Source organism: Diabrotica virgifera, chromosome 7 (assembly GCF_917563875.1).
Source record: "Diabrotica virgifera virgifera chromosome 7, PGI_DIABVI_V3a".
NCBI classification, from domain to species: Eukaryota; Metazoa; Arthropoda; class Insecta; order Coleoptera; family Chrysomelidae; genus Diabrotica; species Diabrotica virgifera.
In genome coordinates, this window is record NC_065449.1 from 196,891,574 (window position 1) to 196,912,475 (window position 20,902).

At 33.2% G+C, this 20,902-nt stretch overlaps 1 protein-coding gene across 1 annotated transcript in view; it reads left to right on the forward strand.

Annotated features, from left to right (window-relative positions):
- Positions 1–20,902, forward strand: part of LOC114329045 (uncharacterized) — a 134,323-nt gene that overhangs the window by 84,811 nt on the left and 28,610 nt on the right. Inside the window, exons 5-8 of the mRNA XM_050657065.1 lie at positions 1,481–1,660; positions 3,528–3,669; positions 7,196–7,302; positions 18,834–19,013. Coding sequence (XP_050513022.1) covers positions 1,481–1,660; positions 3,528–3,669; positions 7,196–7,302; positions 18,834–19,013 — 609 coding nt within the window. The remainder of the gene's footprint in view (positions 1–1,480; positions 1,661–3,527; positions 3,670–7,195; positions 7,303–18,833; positions 19,014–20,902) is intronic.

Genomic DNA, 20,902 nt, shown 5'->3' on the forward strand with positions numbered 1-20,902 from the left:
TATAGAAGACCAGGATGCAGACACAGATCACTTTATAGTCGGAATACAAATGAAACAGCTTATACCAGTTCTTGGAAACCAACGAAAAAAAAAAGTACAAAGTCGCTAAACCTATTAGACTACTACTTTCAGGAGAAGAACAAAGTAAAATATAAAAGATTAGTCACTAGAGAGTTAGATAATACTGCAGAACATGGATATATTGAATAAACATGGAAGCAAATAAAAGTATGTATGACCAAAGCAGCTCAAGCCAGTAATAGAAATAAATATAAAAGGAAAAATACAAATTGGAAAAATAGAGCAGCAAGAAGGAAAGAATGGAATAGAATAGTAAACCAAGCCATGAATCAAATTGGAAACATTTTCAGTAGGCTTACGTCCGATATTGGACGAAACAGAGACTGTATAATGTATTTATAGTAAAAAATTGCTTTCCAATTATTTATCAAGCCAACCTTTTTCTAATGATTTTCTCAATCGGATTTTTTATCTTATTTTAACTTACCTCTATTTTTTATATCATAACAATAAATACAGTTAGAAATTTTCCCATTGTGTAGTATAATTTTTAATATCAGTATTAAGTAATATACAGTGAGCACGTAAAGGTTGGAATAAATTCATTTTTTCATGAATAGCCGATTTTAGAAATAAATCCCGAAACAGGTCTTATTTTATTTTTATATTCTGTTTTTTTTTGGCGTATATATTACCACTAGTGACGTCATCCATCTGGGCATGATGATGTAATCAATGATTTTTTTAAATGAGAATAGGAATCATGTGATAGCTCATTTGAAAGGTTATTCAATTATATATTCAGTAATATTAACATTAACATAATTATTTATAGAGTATACAAAAAAAGTTTTTTTAAATTTAATTAATTGACAGAAAAAAAAGAATGTACGTAATTTATTTAATTCAAATTACATTTTACGGCTGTCAGAAAAAAAACATTTTTTTTTTGAAAAATAAACATTGGTTTTCGCTTAACTTAAATGTTCAAACTGCCAACAGGCAGGTGGATGGCAGTTTGAACATTGAATTTAAACGAAAAACAATATTTATTTTTCAAATAAACATTTTTTTTCCTGTTTTCTGAGAGCACTAGAATGTATTTTGAATTAAATAAATTGCATACATCCTTCTTTTTTTCTCAATTCATTAAATTCAAAATCATAATTATGTTATTGTTTATATTACTGAATAGAGAATTGAATAACCCTTCAAATGAGCTATCATACGACCCCTATTCTTATTTAAAAAAATTATCGATTACGTCATCACGGCCAGATGGATGACGTCGCTAGTATGATATATATGCCAAAAAATCATAATTTAAAATCGACCTATTTCGGGATTTATTTCCCAAATTGCCCATTTACGAAGAAATGAATTTATTCCAACCTTTACATGCTCACTGTATAATACCGAATTATGTATTTCTGATCCAGTCCTATTTAATATGTTTCAGAAAGATGCGAAAAATCCAGGCACTCTCTTCATGGAAACTGTTAATGCTTCATATTCAACATTCCAGACAACTTTGGGTGCCAAAAGTTGGTTTATAGGAATTCGAAAAAATGGAAAACCGAAGCCAGGAAAAAGGACTGGGGAAGCACAAAAGGACACACGATTTTTACTTCGAAAATTAGTCAGTAACTCTCATTTCTTCTTTTTTGTTTAGTTAAGTATTGTCACATTTACAGTACTCCATATACATAAGGAAATATAGAGTACTGCTCCATATACTTCTTCTTTTAGTTCCTATCGATTTCGGATGTTGGAAATCTATTGGCAATCATAATCTTGCTCACTGCGGCTCGAAACATTTCCGTTGATGTTTTCTTAAACATTCTCTAAAATTCCGCAGCCATGATATTCTCCTGCTACCGCGTCCCCGCTTACTTTTAACTTTACCTTGCAGCAGGGAGTAACGGTGCCGATTTTTCATAACTTGTCCCAGATACTTCAATTTTATGCGTTTAATAGTAAACACAATCTCCGATTCCTTCTTCATTATTCGTAGAACTTCCTTGTTCGTGATCCTTGCTGTCCATGATATTCTCAGTATTCTTCTATAAAGACACATCTAAAATGTTTCAAGTCTTTTAACCGTGGTGTCTGTAAGCGTCCATGCCTCCGCTCCGTACAATAACACAGAGAAAACATAACATCTCAAATGTATCATTTTTGTAATAGGGATATGTTGTGGCTTTTGAAGATGGTGCTCTTTTTGTTAAAGACCGTTCTTGTTTTTCCTATGCGGCACTTTATTTCCTGTACCATCGTGTACATTGTCCACTGCTTATTTTTAATAGTTCCCAGGTAGCAATACTGTTTTACGCGCTCTATCTGTGTTCCATTAATGTATAGATGAGCCCCGTTTATATTCTACATGCTAATAATCATTTGTTTGGTTTTTTGGGTAATAATCTTTAGTCCGTACTATTGATTGTACTCGTTGATTCTGTCCATTGGCCTCTGAAGTCCCTCTAAACTATCTGCTACCACCATGGTGTCGTCGGAATATCTAATATTGTTTATTTTTCTCCATTTAGAAGGATGCCTTCATCTACTTCTTATAGAGCCTCATTAAAAATTCTCTCTGAGTACATATTAAATATTAACGGCGATAGGATACATCCCTGTCTAACTCCACGTATTTTTTTATGTGAACTCTTTCTTCTCCGTTAATTTTCATATATGCGGTCTGATTCCAGTAGAGTTCTGAAATTATTCTGAGGTCTTTCTCATCCAAGTCTGCTTCTTTTAAAATGTTAATCATCTTTTGGTCTTAAACTCTGTCAAATGCCTTCTCATAGTCGATTAAGCACGCGTATACGTCGCAGTTAACGTCTATGCATCTTTGAATCAAGACCTGTACCCCAAAAAGTGTCTGTCTGGTACTCACTGCAATAATGAACCCGAACTGCCTGTCTGATATTTGTTCCTCGCATTTCTTATAAATTCTTCCATGGATAACTCTAAGAAACAGTTTCAACATTTAGGCTGATTTTTCGATATTCTTCGCACTTTTTGCCCCCTGTTTTTTAAATATCGCTATGAATTCTGATTCTAGCCATTTATCAGGGATTCGTGTATTGTATATTTTATTAAAGACAGCCGTGATACAGTTTACTCCTTCTGCCTCCAAGAGTTTTAAAAATTCAGCTTCGATATTATCAGACCCTACAGCTTTCCTGTTTTTCATCCGTTTTATTGCTTCTACTTCGGATCTAAGTATGTTCGGGCCCGTCATCCTCTCTGAAAATGGATGCCTGTGATCCGTTCTTTGATCTTGAAAAAATGTCTCCAAATATATTCTCCATTTGTCCTTCATCTCTTGGATGTCAATGATTAATTTTCCATTGGTGTCTATGAGCTTCATTTGTGTTCGCTTTTTAAACGTATACATATTACACAGTTTTAAACGTATATATTCCATATACAGAGTAGTCTAAATTGTAACTAATAGTAAAGAAAAACAGAATATTTGGTTAATTTTATTAATATTTTAGATGACCGACCACCATGAGCTACGAATGAGCCACGATGATCGACCACTTGCAAATCGTGTTAGACTTTGCTGTAATGGATATAACTTGGCTATAAGGTCCAACGGGGAAATTCTTGGATCTGATGATGTATCTGATCCTGATAGTGAGTATAAGTTTAATAGAAAGATTATAAATGAATGTCATTCTCTTAACAATCGACTTGCATTTAATATAATAGTAAACTTCACACCATTAAAAGATCTGATCTTATTCTTTAAACAAAGCTGATATGTAAACAAACCAAATTGAGTATTATATTTTTGAGAAATCACAATAGGTTTGATCCAACTCGATACAAAACTATACAGTAACCGTTCAATGCATGCGCACTACATTCTATGCGTTCCAACTTTAGATTTGTTCCATGCACAGAATGATCCAAAATACGTTCCAACTAGAAAATTGATTATTCCGGAGCGTTCATGTACGATCAAATCCATTCTCGAATTTTTTAAGAATAGTTCTGACATGCGCAAAACAAACAATTTCCGTTTGTAGGTTATGTTTTGATAAATATATTCTAAAATATCTGAGTTACTGTAAATATGGAAGTTTTAGGTTACGAGAACTGCTTTTATTAAATTTATAAAATAAGTGATATCGAAGGCGAAAGTGATTTCACCAATGACGAGCGTTACAAGCATTCCAACTGGTATCCAAATCTAACACTGTTCAGAACTGGACATGCGCAATTCATCGTTCATGTACCAATACACGCATGATTCAAGAAAGCTACAAAACACAAAACATCAAGTTGGAACAAACCTAATAATTACACTTTTTGAAAGATTTCAAAGTCTTCTTTTCTTCTTTTTTTGGGTTTTTGGTTTCGATGCAAAACGATTACCAGCACGATTAGAGGCGATTTGATGTAGTAAGGCTCTAAGCCATGACAAAATCGCTGACTATGTTAACTTGTAAAAAGCTTTTGGTTAGGTGTGATGTAATGATAGTAGTTTAATTAGGTCAGGTGAAGTATGATTAAAACATGAATGAAATAGCAACATACAACACGAATACATGTAAACAGTCGAGCCTTGCAATTTGTAAGCTTATTTTGTTAATTGCAAGAAAACGCATTATTACATTGACTAATTCTCCTGTTAGTGAACTTAGGATATTGTATATAGAGAGTGGTGTTTTGAGTTTCATGGAAATGAATTTTGTGAACATATATCAAAGTTAGGAACAAGAGCGGATCCAGGACCGATTTTCGGGAGGGGCCATGAACTTTTTTTGGGAGGGGTACAGGGGGTCTGGGGGTAATTTTTAAAAATTAGGGTTACAATGGTGAGTTTTAAGGCACTTTTCACAACTTTTGATTGTCATAAAGTCATTCAAAACTTATCGTTATTGAAGTAATATTAAAGTCAATACCGATTCCTACACATTTCTTCAGATCCAAGTGCAATTCTTTCAACAAGTTTAATACTAATTTTCCCTGCGCTTCTCCTGTCAGGCCTTGTTCTTCCCCTCTTTCTTGATTTTTACTAATTATTTTTATGTTTTCATAATGGTAGGGCAGCCCAAGCGGGGATTTTTGCAGTTACTCGAGCGCCTCAGATTAACATATGAGAGAAACCTGGTGCCCTGCAGATGTACCTTTACCATATATTAGCTCTTAACACAGGGGAGTTCGTTAAGGGGGGCCGAAAAAAAAAATCTATCCTTAAAAATACTCAAAATTGTCAGATAAATATAAGGTAAGTTAAGGACATACAAAACAGTGTATATTTCAAAAATCTGACGATTTGAGCGGGGCGTAAGGAAATGAGCGAGTTAAAAAGTTTCACAAAAAAAAAGCGAATAATTCGCGAAATGAACGTTAGATCGAAAAACTAAGAATACGTGTTCAATATTTTTCAAAAATCTATCGAATGATACCAAACATGACCCCAGACAGAAAGGGTTGGGGGGTAAATTTAAAATTTTAAATACAAATCCCGCGATATTTCGCAAAATAAACATTAGATCGAAAAACTGCAAAATACACTTAATGAATATTTTTGAAAAATTTATCAAATGTTACCAAACACAGGTGGGGTGGGGGGTTACTTTTAAATCTTAAATGGGAGCCCCAAATTTTTATCCCAGATTTGGATTCTTTACGTAAAAATAAGCAACTTTTATTCGAAACATTTTTTCAAATTATGGATAGATGGTGCTATAATCGGAAAAAACATTGTCGGAAATGGAAAATTAAATTAAAAAATGGCAAGCGCCCACTAAGATGGAAAACTTTACTTAACTTTTTTTGGTTTTAGGACCTACTCTTCACAACCCAATAGGTCCCCAAAGCGCTCGAGTGACTGCACATTTAGCATACTTCGCTCCCCTACTATAAGCGTTAATGGGCTTTGACAAATATTCACGAATGTTGTTATTGTGTATGTATCTCAAATTTAGAGAAATCTGTTTCACGTGAGATACGTCGGTCGTTTCGTCAAATATGGCAGAGTAATAATTTTCACTTTCAACCTGATTTATTATTGCTGTTCAATTATTTCTTCACCACAACATGTTATCAATTCATTTTGACTGGTGCTACTAATGTATGTTGCTCGGAAAGATGCTGTGGATAGGTGTTGTTTAAGAGTCTTATTAAACCTTCAAAATTACCCTCATTGCTGGATCCATCATCTTCGTCCAGAAGTAGAAGGCCATCTACACGATGGCCCCTTAGAGGAATATTTTGTCGGTCTAAAGTCTAAGAACACTATAGACTCTAACTATTGGTCGTAGTCTTTCTATATTTTCTTGTAACTGTTTAGACCTCTGAGAGTCTATCTGGTTAATGACTGACTTTTGCGGGTTGCGATAACTTTGTAGAAATTCTAGCTCAACCTGAAAGCACTCCTTATGGTCTGATGTTTTTTCATGGGAATGTATGGCTCCGTCGTTGCCCATTAGTTTGGCGAAAGATGTTAAAGGTTTCGTGACAAGACTTTGGGCTGTCATCCCCTTTATTATGACAATATTTTTCATTAGAAAAATAAAACGCAATACTTGCAAAACAATTTTTTGGATGTGCGAAAGTACTAATCAACTGCTTTATTCTAAGGGATGGTGACCAAGTGACGCTTCATTTCTTTTTTATTCTTTGTGTGTATAGAGTATAAAAACTGATACGATTTTGATTGCTGCCAAGGCCGTTTTAACCATTGGCACTTTGTAAAATTATCAACATTTTGATTTACACAACACCTTACGTCATTCTTGAAGCTTCCGTTACTGCTTTTGTTGAATTCTAGTCCAGAAGATATATATTTATCGCCTGTTTTGTACATATATATGTGTTTGAAACTAAAAACATCTGCCCTTGGTTAGGAATCACATTAATCGGGCATTCAAAAAGGACGTGGTTTGGATCCTCGAGGCGACTAATTTCTAAATACAGTTTTATAATTAATTTTAAAATATTCAAAAATAATATTGACTTTTAAAAAATCAGTGAAAAGAGTTTCAATTGCGACGTCGATTTTCAATGTCGACGTCGACGTCTTAAGAAGGAGCCACGACTGTAAACGACGCTTTTCCCCCTAGGGGTGGGAGGGTATTAAAAAGTTCAAATTTTCACGGCAAAGTTTATTGATGTTTCTTAATGAAAAATTACTCAAAACTTCTTTTAGGCATAATTGAAATTACTTCTGGAGGAGACGATAATCTAGTAAGGCTTTTAGGAAATAATAGCCGGATGTATGTATGTTTTGACGATAGCGGACAGTTATATGGAGAGGTAAGTTCAGGCTATACTAAACAAATTTTATTTTGATTGAATATTAAAAATCCGTGCTTGCACAATGAACCATAAAGAAGAAAAAAATCTAGAGATTTGAGAGAGAAAATTATTGAGAAAAATGTTTGGCGGTATAAAGGAGGCTAACGGGGAATGGCGCAGATGAACAAACCAGTAGCTAATGGAGATATGAGATGTATTATAAGAAACCTAAAATAACTCAGAAAATCAAGGCACAGAGAGTTAGATGGTTGGGTCATGTTTTACGAATGCCACAAGAAAGAAACGTCGTATGAGTTTTATCAACAGGAGAACAACGGAAGAAAAGGAGAGAGAGACAACGAAGGAAGTGGTTTGATGCCGTCCGGATTGACCTAGAAGAAATGGGTACAAGAGACTTTAGAGAAAAAGTACCGGACAGGAAAAGTGGAAGAAATTAGTTAAGACTATCGAAGCCAAGGGCCTCTAAGGCTAGTAGTGCTGTTATTTATTATAATAAAAATCCGCTACAAAAACGTTTAAAAATTATTCATAAATTTTCTGAGATTAGATGATAAAGTTTAAGTGGGCAATAAAATAAATTTAGTGCATTTAACCATGTTTACCTTGTAAGCAGCACTGAAGATGGAATTGCCATTCCGAAAACATTCTGTGATATAGTTTAAAAGGGTTCTTTTTAATAAACATACCTTTTATAAAGGAATTTTTTGAATAAAGATTTTTCTAATTGGAATAATTATCAGAAGGCCTATGTTCGGCAGTGGACGCAAACACTGTCGAATGATATATTTATAATTAAGAATGGCTTTAAGAAGAACTGAATATCCTTATAAGTAAAATACCTTATGAGTAAAATCCTTATAAGGATTAATAATTTAAATAAAATCACTATAATCCTTATAAATAAAATAAAATAAATAAAATATATAGTAAAATGGCTTTAAGAAGACCTGAATATCCTTATAAGTAAAATAATAAATACAGGAAGAATTCCAGAAGAATAGAGAACCACTCAAATGATAGCGTTATTTAAGAAATGTGATAGGGCAGACCCCAGTAACTATAGAGGGATAAATTTACTGAGCACTATACTGAAACTCACAACGAAAATACTTATGGAGAAAATAATGGCGTGCATAAATATATCGGATGAACAACAAGGATTTAGAAGTGGAAGATCATGTAACGATGCAGTTTTTGTGGGAAGGCAAATAGCGGAGAAATCATTAGAATATAACAAACCAGCCTTTTTCTGTTTCATAGACATAGAGAAAGCGTTTGATAGAATCCAATTAAAAGATGTGATACACCTACTATGTGAGAAAAATTTACCACTGGATATCATAAAACTGATAGAAAACATATATGTAAGATATAAAATAGAAATGAAAGTCAATGGAATAATAACAGAACCCATAGAAACAAACACAGGAATCAGGCAAGGAGATTCACGAAGCCCTTTACTGTTTAACATAATATTGGATGCAATAATAAAACAAGTGAAGAAAAAAAGAGGGTACAGAATGGGCAATAGAGAGATAAAAATACTCTGTTACGCTGATGACACCGTGTTAGTAGCAGAGTGCGAAGACGACCTACAAAGATTATTGCACGAGTTCAACATTAACGCAAAAGAAATGAATATGAAAATATCAGCCCAAAAAACAAAAAGCTTAGTAATTGCCAAAGAACCAATAAGATGCAAATTGGAGTTAGACAATCAAATTATATAACAAGTAATGACTTTCAAATATCTGGGGATTAATCTATCAGCCGACAACAATATCGAAGAAGAGGTAAAAGATCAAATAATTAAAGCCAGTAGAACGGCCGGATGCCTAAACGACACAATTTGGAAAAACAAACACCTAAGATTGGAAACAAAGGCCCGAATATATAAGTCAGTTATTAGGCCAGTTATGACTTACACGGCCGAAACAAGACCAGATATAAGCAAAACACGAAGACATCTGGAAACCAACGAAATGAAGATCTTAAGAAGGATTGCTGGAAAAGGACTACAGGATAGGGTAAGAAGTGAGGAAATCAGACGCATATATGGGGTAGACAATATAAATACCTGGGTAAAGAACAGAAAAGAAGAGTGGACTGAGCACATAAGCAGGATGTTTGAATCAAGGATAGTAAGAATAGCCAGGGACAAGTCACCGTTAGGCAGGAGAAGTATAGGACGCCCAAGGAAAAGATGGAATGACAACTTAGGGGCAGAATGAAATGCACCATTGAAGAAAAACAGGCAGTACTGCCTATATAAAAGAAGAAGAAGAAGAAGAAGAAGAAGAAGAAGAAGAAGAAGAAGAAGAAGAAGAAGAAGAAGAAGAAGAAGAATGGCTTTTCAATTATTTATCAAGCCAACATTTTCCTAATGATTTTCTCAATCTGAGTTTTCACTGTGTTTTAACTTCTCTATTTTTTATCTGAACGCAATAAATACAGTTAGCAATTCTCTCCATTGTGTAGATACAATTTTAATATCAGTGTTAAAAAGTCACATCAGCGCATCATCAATATCATTGCGGGAGATAGTATCACACCCTTTTTCGAAAGTTTTGAGAAACTTTGGGAACAGTGAGTCGGCAGTATTTGACACTATCTAAGTTGAAGGCTCAATATTGTGACAATATTACCGATAGGCGCGCTAAATGGAAGTAATAGAGAACAATTTTATTATTAGCAAATAAATATTTATAAAATAAACCATAGGAGACCGGCCCTGGCAAGTTATGGTAAAGTTGTAGTGATATTGTACTCCTAGTTTTTACTAAAAACAAGTGGTATTATTAAATAGTTTTTTAAAACTAAAGTGTTTATCTACTAGATACTACTACGTAAGTCATCGTTACGTAATTATTAGTTTATTATTGTGAAAAGAAAACGTCAAATAAGAAAAATACACCAACGTACAATCATTTTGTGAGGTTAGCTAGCATGCGGTTGGTTTGTCACTTACCAGAGTCGGACTTAAGCTTTCGCCACCGCAGCTTAAAATGTCTTCACACAATGTAAACACACCTTCCGATCTAACCAGTCCAGTAAATCAACGTTCAAATATCACAAACAGTTATGCTTCAGCCGCTTCACAGTCTTTTCCGAGTAAGACCCAAGCAATTGTATTTAGTTGTATCGATAATGCTAAACTGCAGGATTATTTAATTCCTTTGGGCACAATCATCAACCCAAAAAATATTATATTTTCATCTAGATTATCTCATAATAGAATCTGCATGTATTTAGCAAACAAAACCGTAGTAGATAATTTCATGACACAACATGGCTCTATAAAAGTACTCGGCGAAGTTGTAACAGCACGGAGACTTGTCTCTCCAGCAGAAAGACTAGTCTTGTCTGGTGTATGCCCGTCAATTCCTCATCAAGTATTAGTTGAAGAATTACAGAATATCGGTTTAAAGCTTATTTCCCCAATAACATTTCTGAAAATTAGCTCCACTCTTCCCGAATATAGTCACATACTGAGTTTTCGGAGGCAAGTTTATGTAAGCCCTATAACATCAGCAATTCCAGATTCTATTCTAATAAATTTTGACCAAACACCTCACCGCATATTTTTGTCACAAGGTACACTCACCTGCTTTATTTGCAAAAATACAGGACACATATCATCCCAATACAATAACAGTTCGGTAACGGAATCAACTCATATTGAGTCAAACAATGAAGTACCAAATCCAACAGATCCAACAAGTATATTACACAAGGTACCAAACACTCAGCAGTCATCAAGTTATCCATTATCAAATCCGAGCATATCACCTACACCTACAAATCTTCACGACCAAGAAATTACTAATACTCCTACTCATAGCAACACTTTCAATCAACCTCATTCAGCGGCAATACCGTTTTCACAAACTTCGGAGGCAAGACCCTCCAATCTATCAGCACCTTTTCCATTAGATACAACTGCAGAAAACTCTAATAAAACTGATACATCACCACAATTTTCTGAAACAACCATTTCAACCAATCTTACAAATAAAACCTCAAGCTCGACTTCTGCCACTACCAATGAGTTTGCTCCAGTACCTCCAAATGTAATAAAGCCACAGCATCTAAGTGAAAACTCTAATAGCACTTGCGAAAACGCAAGTTCTTCCATAAAACGCAGTATTGGTGAGATCGATACGCCTCCTTCAGACTCAGCAATTTCATCACAAAATCTGTTTGCAAAACCCAAATCATCTAAACCAAAAAAACCGCGCTCATCTAAAGTCCCATCTACACGGGTAACTCTTGAAAATTTTATTGATAATCATACCCCACCATTCGTTTTAAATTACCACCAATTGTCTTTACTTATTGATAATGTCCAAGGCTCCCCCGACACTATTAGCGTCGTTAAAACATTTACAACTGATATGGCTGGTTTACTCTATCTTTTACAAAGCAGCTATCAATATGCAAATGATAGATCTACAAAAACCAAGTTTACAAAACTTCAAAAGAAACTACACAACTATTTAGGGAATGAGATTTCTGACTTAGACAGTGACTCTTCTGTAGACAATTGTTCAGTATCATCTAACTCCGAATCTGTTAACAACATTCAACGCGATACTTCAATGGAACATTGATAGATTTTTCCATCGTCTCCCTATGCTACAGCTTCTTTTATCTGAATATTCTCCAGATATTATTTGTCTACAGGAGACAAACTTAAAGACCAATCAGTTGTACAATTCAAAACATTTCACTTGTTTACCCCCAGCATGTAACACATATTCAGCTGAACTCTACGCCATATACCGCGCTGTGAAACTTCTTAACGAGTTTACACTCACAAAAGCCCTGATCATAACAGATTCCCTTAGCTCTCTAAACTCATTAATACATATTTTTCCGAAACATCCTTTTGAAAAGTTGCTACAATACCAGCTTTCCCAAGCTCATGAACATGGAAGAAGCGTCCAATTTTTATGGGTTCCCTCACACGTCGGAATAATAGGAAATGAAGAAGGTGACAGGACCGCACGAGAGGCAATTTTAAGTGATTTTTCAGAGCCGATAGACAAGTGTGTTTCCAGTGACTTAAAATCTTATTTTAAAAATAAAGTGTTGTTTTTGTGGCGAAATGAGTGGTTTCAAACTAATTCCAAGCTAAATAAAATTAAAAATAATGTGTCTCAGTGGCTCCCGTCGTCACGCAATAGACGGGAACAAATTGTGGTTACGCGTTTGTTTACGTCTAGGTCATATAAGATTAACGCACTCTTACCTATTCACAAAGAAAAATCCACCTATATGTGATCAGTGTAACGTCCGATTAACAGTCGAACACTTTTTAACAATATGTAGTAAATATGACCAAGAAAGACAGCGCTACAAGATCCCAAACGCTCTACCACAGGCTCTAGGTCAAAACTGTTCCTGTGACAATAATATAGTTAATTATCTCAGATCCAGAAACATTTTGTACAATCTGTAATTGTTTAATTTTGTTATTTATATTTTGTTCCGTCGCTAATAACCTTTTGGTGGATGCGACATATTTTTCTAATAAAAAAAAAATAAACCATAATAGGTGAACATTTTATGTTAACATAGGTATTTGCACGAAATAATAATAATAAAACAGTATTGTTACTCCCATCATATTTCGTGTTTTTGATTAGTGTTTTGATTACTCAGTACTTCATTCCTCATAATAGATTTATACTCCAGGCTGTGGGTGAAAAATAGGTCGATTTCAGGATATAATTCAGGAATTTTTGAAACCTATCAGGTGTTGTAAAGGACGATGCCAGAAATAACTTCTACTAAAATGTGACCAAAAATATTGTGAGCTTTCTTTGTTATTGCGATTTTCATTTGTTAAATTTGCAATTTTTAAAGATTTTTAATTTTGCAGCTTAGGATATTGATTCTAGGGAAAAACTTTTTAATAGAAAGTTGTAGTAAATTAAAAAACCTACAATTTGAGCTATGGTAAGTTTAATTTCGTTTATTGGTTATTGCAACACAGCCTGCGAAAGGTCCAAAATGGCCGTTTTTTACAATTGCGTTATTTATTGTACAAATATTTTTTTTGTATTTTTTAAAGCTTTAAAATGAAGATCCTTCAATTCCAAACATAAACAAAATTTTAAGGCCGGATTAACGAATTTGTTGCTTAGATATTATAAATTGTTTATCCCAAGAGGTCAAATATCGAAGGCTATAACTTTTTGAAAAAAAAATCGTAGAGAGTTTGTGAAACATCCAATCTCCTTCTAAAGAGTAATATTTTCATATTCTGATGTAAATAAATGCGTAAAACATTTGTAAACTTCTAATTTTTGGGTTTGAAAATAAGGGGGCAAATTTCGTTATAATCATTTAGATCTGAAGCGGCCCTGTACATCCTATGAGTTTTTAACTTACAGATTATTGTTGCTAAAAAAGAAACGAAGATTTATAAAAAAATGAAAAATTTCTACGACCAACTGATGCCGAGCTAAATGTTGGGCTTGAAAATAAGGGGGCAATTTTCGTTATAAACATTTAGAGCTGAAGCGGCCCTGTACATCCTATGAGTTTCTAACTTACAGATTATTGTTGCTGAAGACGAAACGAAGATTTATAAAAAAATAAAAATTTTCTACAACCAACTGAAGCCGAGATAATTGTTTCTTTTTTCTTAAATCGTAGAGCCTTTATTTACAACAATTAAGAAATTATTTTACAGTCATTGACTAAAGAAAGACTTATGTTATCTTAAATTAAAAATAATTATAAAATATAGTTACATTTAATTATTAAAAATTATTTTTAAAATCGGTGCTTTTGCGAGCGTCCGAATTTTGCAAATCGCCCGGCCGCTTCAAATGCGCGCGCTCGGAAAATTTTTACGTAACTTGTATTAAATTTTGACCGAAAACAATTTAATAATATTACCATTATAATATACAGTCTATTTACCACTGTATTTGTTTTTCTTGATAAACTTTTACATGTGAAATCTCATTTCTGAAGAAATAATATTACAAAAATGATACATATATATGAAATATATAACTATATTTTTAATTTTTTCATTGTTATATAAATATAATAATAATAATCTTACTTCTTATTATACAATATAAAACTTTTTCTTCTTGTAGTGACTATCCGTTTTGCATGTTGGCGACCATCATGGCAATCTGTACTTGCACACTAAATCGGTACTGCTGCTCTAAAAAGATTTGTAGTTGTTGTGTTGAACGACGTACGTAAATTTTCTAGCAAGGTAATCCTTCGCCTTCCTGGTTCTCAGTTTCCAAATGGGGTTTGCCAAATTGCCATGATGGTCGCCAACATCCAAAACGGATAGTCACTACAAGAAGAAAAAGTTTTATATTGTATAATAAGAAGTAATATTATTATTATATGTATATAACAATGCAAAAATTAAAAATATAATTATATGTATCATTTTTGTAATATTATTTCTTCAGAAATGAGATTTCACATATAAAAGTTTATCAAGAAAAACAAATACAGTGGTAAATAGAAATTGTTTTCGGTCAAAATTTAATACAAGTTACGTAAAAATTTTCCGAACGCGCGGATTTGAAGCGAGCCGGGCGATTTGCAAAATTCGGCCGCTCGCAAAAGCACCGATTTTAAAAATAATTTTTAATAATTAAATGTAATTATAGTTTATAATAATTTTTATTTTAAGATAATATAAGTCTTTCTTTAGTCAATGACTGTAAAATAATTTCTTAATTGTTATAAATAAAGGCACTACGATTTAAGAAAAAATAAACAATTATCTTGGCTTCAGTGGGTTGTAAATTTTTTTTATTTTTTTGTAAATCTTCGTTTCGTCTTTAGCAACAATAATCTGTTAAGTTAGAAACTCATAGGATGTACAGGGCCGCTTCAACTCTAAATGTTTATTACGAAATTTGCCCCCTTATTTTCAAACCCATCATTTAGCTCGGCTTCAGCTGGTCGTAGAAATTTTTTATTTTTTTATAAACCTTCGTGTCCTCTTCAGCAACAATAATCTGTAAGTTAGAAACTCATAGGATGTACTGGGCCCCTTCAGCTCTAAATGTTTATAACGAAATTTGCCCCCTTATTTTCAAACCCAAAAATTAGAAGTTTAAAAATATTTTACGCATTTATTTACATCAGAATATGAAAGTATAACTCTTTGAAAGGAGATTGGATGTTACAACAACTCTCTACGATTTTTCTTCAAAAAGTTATAGCCTTCGACATTTGACCTCTTGGGATAAACAATTTATAATATCTAAGCAACAAATTCGTTAATCCGGCCTTGCAATTTTTTTTATGTTTGGAATTGAAAGATATTCATTTTAAAGCTTTAAAAAAATAAAAAAAGTTATTTGTACAATAAATAACGCAATTGTAAAAAACGGCCATTTTGGACCTTTCGCATGCTGTTTTGCAATAACCAATAAACGAAATTAAACTTACCATAGCTCAAATTGTAGGTTTTTTAATTTACTACAACCTTATGTCAAAAGTTTTTCTCTAAAATCAATATGCTAAGCTCCAAAATTAAAAATCTTTAAAAATTACAAATTTAACAAATGAAAATCGCAATTTAAAAAAAAGCTCACAATATTTTTGGTCACATTTTAGTAGAAGTTATTCCTGGCATCATCCTTTACAACACCTGATAGGTTTCAAAAATTCCTGAATTATATCACGTTTTTTCACACACAGCCTGGGATATTATTACGCATTTCATTTTCATGAGAAACAACTTCACACTTTTTTATTTATGACAACAGTACATTACTACTTATACCTACTTCTTCTTCTTATAGTGTCTATCCGTTTCGGATGTTGGCGACCATCATGGCAATCTGTACTTTGCACACTGCTGCTCTGAAAAAATTTATGGTTGTTTTATTGAACCACGTACGTAAATTTTTCAGCCAGGAAATACTTCTCCTTCCTAGTCTCCGCTTTTCTTCTACTTTTCCCTGTAAAATTAGTTGCACCAATCCATATCTTTCACTGTTCCTCATGATGTGACCGAGGTATGCGATTTTGGCTGTTTTTATTGCGACTAACAGCTCTTTTTGTTTTTGCATTCTCAGCAAAGCAACCTGGTTAGTAATGTGGTCGGTATAAGATATCTTCAGGATTCGACGATAAAGCCACATTTCAAAAGCCTCAATTTTCTTGCAGGTGGCGTCTGTGAGAGTCCACGACTCAACTCCGTACAACAGTATAGGAAAGATATAACATCGTAGTAACCTGATGGGTATCGACAAATCATGATATTTAAATAACTTAGCCATTTTTTGAAATGCAAAACTTGCTTTCTCTATACTATATTTGGTTTCTATGGAATGGTCCCAATTATCATTGACGTTCGTACCAAGGTAGGTGTATGTTTTTACTCTGTCTATTTGTTGACCGTTCATACTGATTCGTCCAAATTGCTATTCCTTCTTAGAGATCATCATACATTTTGTTTTCTTAGTGTTTAGTGAAAGTCCGTACCTCTGACTGACTTCTGCGATTCTATTCATTGACTCTTGGAGGGCCTCAGAACTGTCAGCGAATACCACCGTGTCGTCTGCGTATCTTATGTCATTGATACATTCTCCGTTAATTCGAATTCCGGCATCAACATCATCCACTGCTTCTTGAAAGATTTCCTCAGAATAGATGTTAAACAGCCGTGGTAAGAGTATACATCCCTGACGAACCCCACATTTGATTTTGTTATCGTCGGATTTTCCTGCCTCTGTCCGGATAGATGTTTGATTCCAGTACAGATTGCTGATAATCCTTAAATTACAGGTGTCTATTCCCATATTGGTTAATAGCTCCATCAGCTTGTCGTGCTTTACTGTATCGAACGCTCTATGGTAATCATTAAAACATGAATAAAAATATCGAAATTTACGTCTCTAGATCGTTGAAATAGCACTTGTATACTAAATAGAGCTTCTCTTCTTGTACCCACTGCATTTCGAAAACCAAACTGTGTACGGCTAATTTTTTCTTCGCACAGTCTATAATACAGTAGACTCTCTCTATAACGAACACGGATATTACGAAGTTTTGCTTATAACGAGGTACACTAAATATCCCATGAAATTCCTATTGAACTATGACACCTCTATAACGATGGATATTTAGTTATAACGAGAAAAAATGAAATCGAAGAATGTGTTTCTTTACCTGTTTTAGCGCAGTAATAGCTATAAATAAATACCTCAACTGCCTGTATACAGACATGCCGAACATCGGTATGCCTTTTGAGGCAAGTGCTGTAATAAAATCCACCGCGTAATAAACTTCATGAACTTCCTATTTATCATAAACTTGCTATTTATCTATTGACCGATATTGAATATTATAGGAAATTTACAATTTATGTTGGCGAACTCTCATTGTTAAGGTAGACCATCGACACTTAATTAACTACGTAAGGGGCATCAAAACATTTCAGTGGTGAAGAACCGTATTTCGTGAAGAACCTGCGATTATAACGAGATCCGCTAATAAGGAGGTAATTAGTCCGCCATTTCAGTTCTAGTTATAGAGGGAGTCTACTGTATAATATCCTCTGATGTACAATTTTTAGAAACAATTTTAAAATATGGCTCATTAAGCTGATGATTCAGAAATCACTGCAGGATACGGATTTTGTTTTCTCTGGTAAAGCAATATTCGTCGACTTCATACCTAATTATATTATTAAAATTTATGGTGGTTCTAATTTCGATTTTCGCATAATTTTCAGACGGTTTTTACTGGAATTTCTCATGGAAGACTTTACTTTCTTTTCATTTGATAAACTGTCCCCATTTTATTAAACTATTGATAATATTTCTAGAATAAAAAATCCTCCTAAAACTTTATATCCTCGCATTAGACTCCGAAATATTTTTACGTAAAATATAGTAACCTATAAAACTCACAATTAACAATAATCTATTTTTAAATAGTCTGACAACTTAGTTCTATTACACAAAAATATAATAAATTAATTATAAACAAACACTACTTCGCTATGGATCAACACTAACGAGTTCCAATATCTTAGAAAATAATACACTACTGAACTGAACAGATATCGGTACAGATAACAGAACAGATAAGAGAATCATGCTACATATTTATTATACTTAGAAAACCGACGCAACTGGGTCAAAATGACAGTGACTATTTTTCTATGTTGCCTAATCAGTTATTAGTTATAATATGTTCGATTTCTTGTTATAGATAGATAATCAATTTTAGTTGTTCTAATTTGACACAAAATCTAGGCATAGGATAAAAAAGTTTATTTGAAGAAAGTGTATTTTTTTGTTCTTTGTGATTTCCGCATACTAATATATTTCTGAAATTGGGCTCTGTACCACCATTCTTTACTATAGTAAGAATATGTGTGCCAAATATCTCGACAAAATATTTAAAATTAAAGCTGAATCTTGAAACCCATTTTGCGTTTTGATGACGCGCTGATGTAGCCTCTTAAGTATTATACGTAACGAATTATTTCTAACTCAATCCTATTTAATATGTTTTAGAAAGATCCGAATAATCCAGGTACTATCTTCAAAGAAGCATTTATTGATTCATATTCAACATTCCAAAGCACTTTGGGTTCCAAAAGTTGGTTTCTAGGAATTCAAAGAAACGGAAAACCGAAGCCAGGCAAAAAGAGTGGGAAAACAGAAAAGGACAAACGATTTTTACTTCGAAAAGTAGTCAGTAACTGTCGTTTCTTGTATTTTATTTTTCATATTTCTGAATGTCTCGACAAAAACTATTTGGTAATCATTTTGACTGATTGTAGCTCCTTTTTTTTGTTTTGTGAGGGTGGTAATCTTCTAAAGACCGTACCAGGTGAATCGATGAGACGTTAATTTGTCCAATTTGTTCCTCTATTTGCGCATGTAATGCCAACGGAAAAGACGCTATTATTTTATTAGATTGGACACTTTACTACACATTTATTTTAGAGTGTAGTGTGCTTAAAGTGCAATTAAAACAATTGATGGATTCTTTGGTTACTTGGTGGAAATTCATATCTAACAATAAACACAAAACTTTTGTTTTAAATCTTCCCACAAGAGTTATTTAAAATATTTGTTTAAGTTGTTGTTAGTTCTGAAAACTGGTGTTATTCCTTTCTTTTTATGTGTTTGGCTACATATTTGTTGATATTATTATCTTACCTGTATGTAATAGAGCAGTAGGTAGGTACTGGATTTTTTTCTGTGATAATGGGAAGACTAATTTCAGGGCTTTTTTATGCAGTTTTTGGTTTTAGATTTTGTTAATTGTTTGTCCCTTGTACTCATTGTTTACTGCTATATATTTGTTGAATGATGTACAATTCTATCTCGAAGTTATTTATGACATGGATATTTCTGTCAGTCTATGTAACATATTATGTAGGCTGCCAATAGGATTTTTCTACCCTTTTCATTTGTTTAAGAGCTTCTGTCCATAATGTCGTATATTACTATTATACATGGATTATAGGAACTATGACAAGCTCGAACAAATGAAAAGCGTTGAAAAGTCCTATTTAGGTATGTTGTGTTAGTACGGGATGATAAATTGTGTCAGTATTTTGTATTATATAAAAAAGTAGCAAGTTGCCTAAAGTCTTCTTCTCTTCATCTTGTCTTTTTCCTATGCATATTACAGTGTTGGATAAATGGATGCCCAAAGTCTATTATCTCAAAAGCCCTGTGTTTGATTTACAATGATGATTCGGGCAACTTGCTACTTTTTTTATCTAATACAAAATACTGACATATTTCATCAACCCATCCTAACACAACATAAATAGGACTTTTCAACACTTCTCATTTGTTTCGAGCTTGTCATAGTTCGTATAATCCATGTATAATATTAATATACGACATTATGGACAGAAGCTCTAAACAAATGAGAAGGGCTGAAAAGTCCTATTGGGAGCCTTCATAATATGTTACATATACTGACAGAAATACCCATGTCATAAATAACTTCAAGAGAGAATTCAGAATTGTACATCATTCAACAAATAGCAGTAAACAATGGGTACAGGGAACAAACAATTAACAAAATATAAAATCAAAAACTGCATAAAAATATATCCATTATCAGAAATAACCCAGTATCTATCTATCTTCTGCTCTATCACCTACAGGTAAGATATCAACAAATATGTAGCCAAACGCATAAAAAGAAAGGAATGACACCAGCATTCAGAACTAATTAACAACAACTTAAACAAATATTTTAAATAAATCTTGTGGGAAGATTTAAAACAAAAGTTTTGTGTTTATTGTTTGATATGAATTTCCACCAAGTAACCATCGAATCCATCAATTGTTTTAATTGGACTTTAAGCACACTACACTTTAAAATAAATGTGTAGTAAAGTGTCCAATCTGATCAAATAATAGCGTCTTTTCCGTTGGCATCGGTCCATTTTAATTTTAATTCGTATCTACTTATCCAATCTATTTGAAAATATTATCATTTAACCTAACCTATTTTTTATAGTTTAGACTTGCTTTTGCTTCATGTGTTTCTATCACATATCTAAAAGATAAATAATTTAATTGAAATCTACACTAACATTTATTTAAAAGCACAT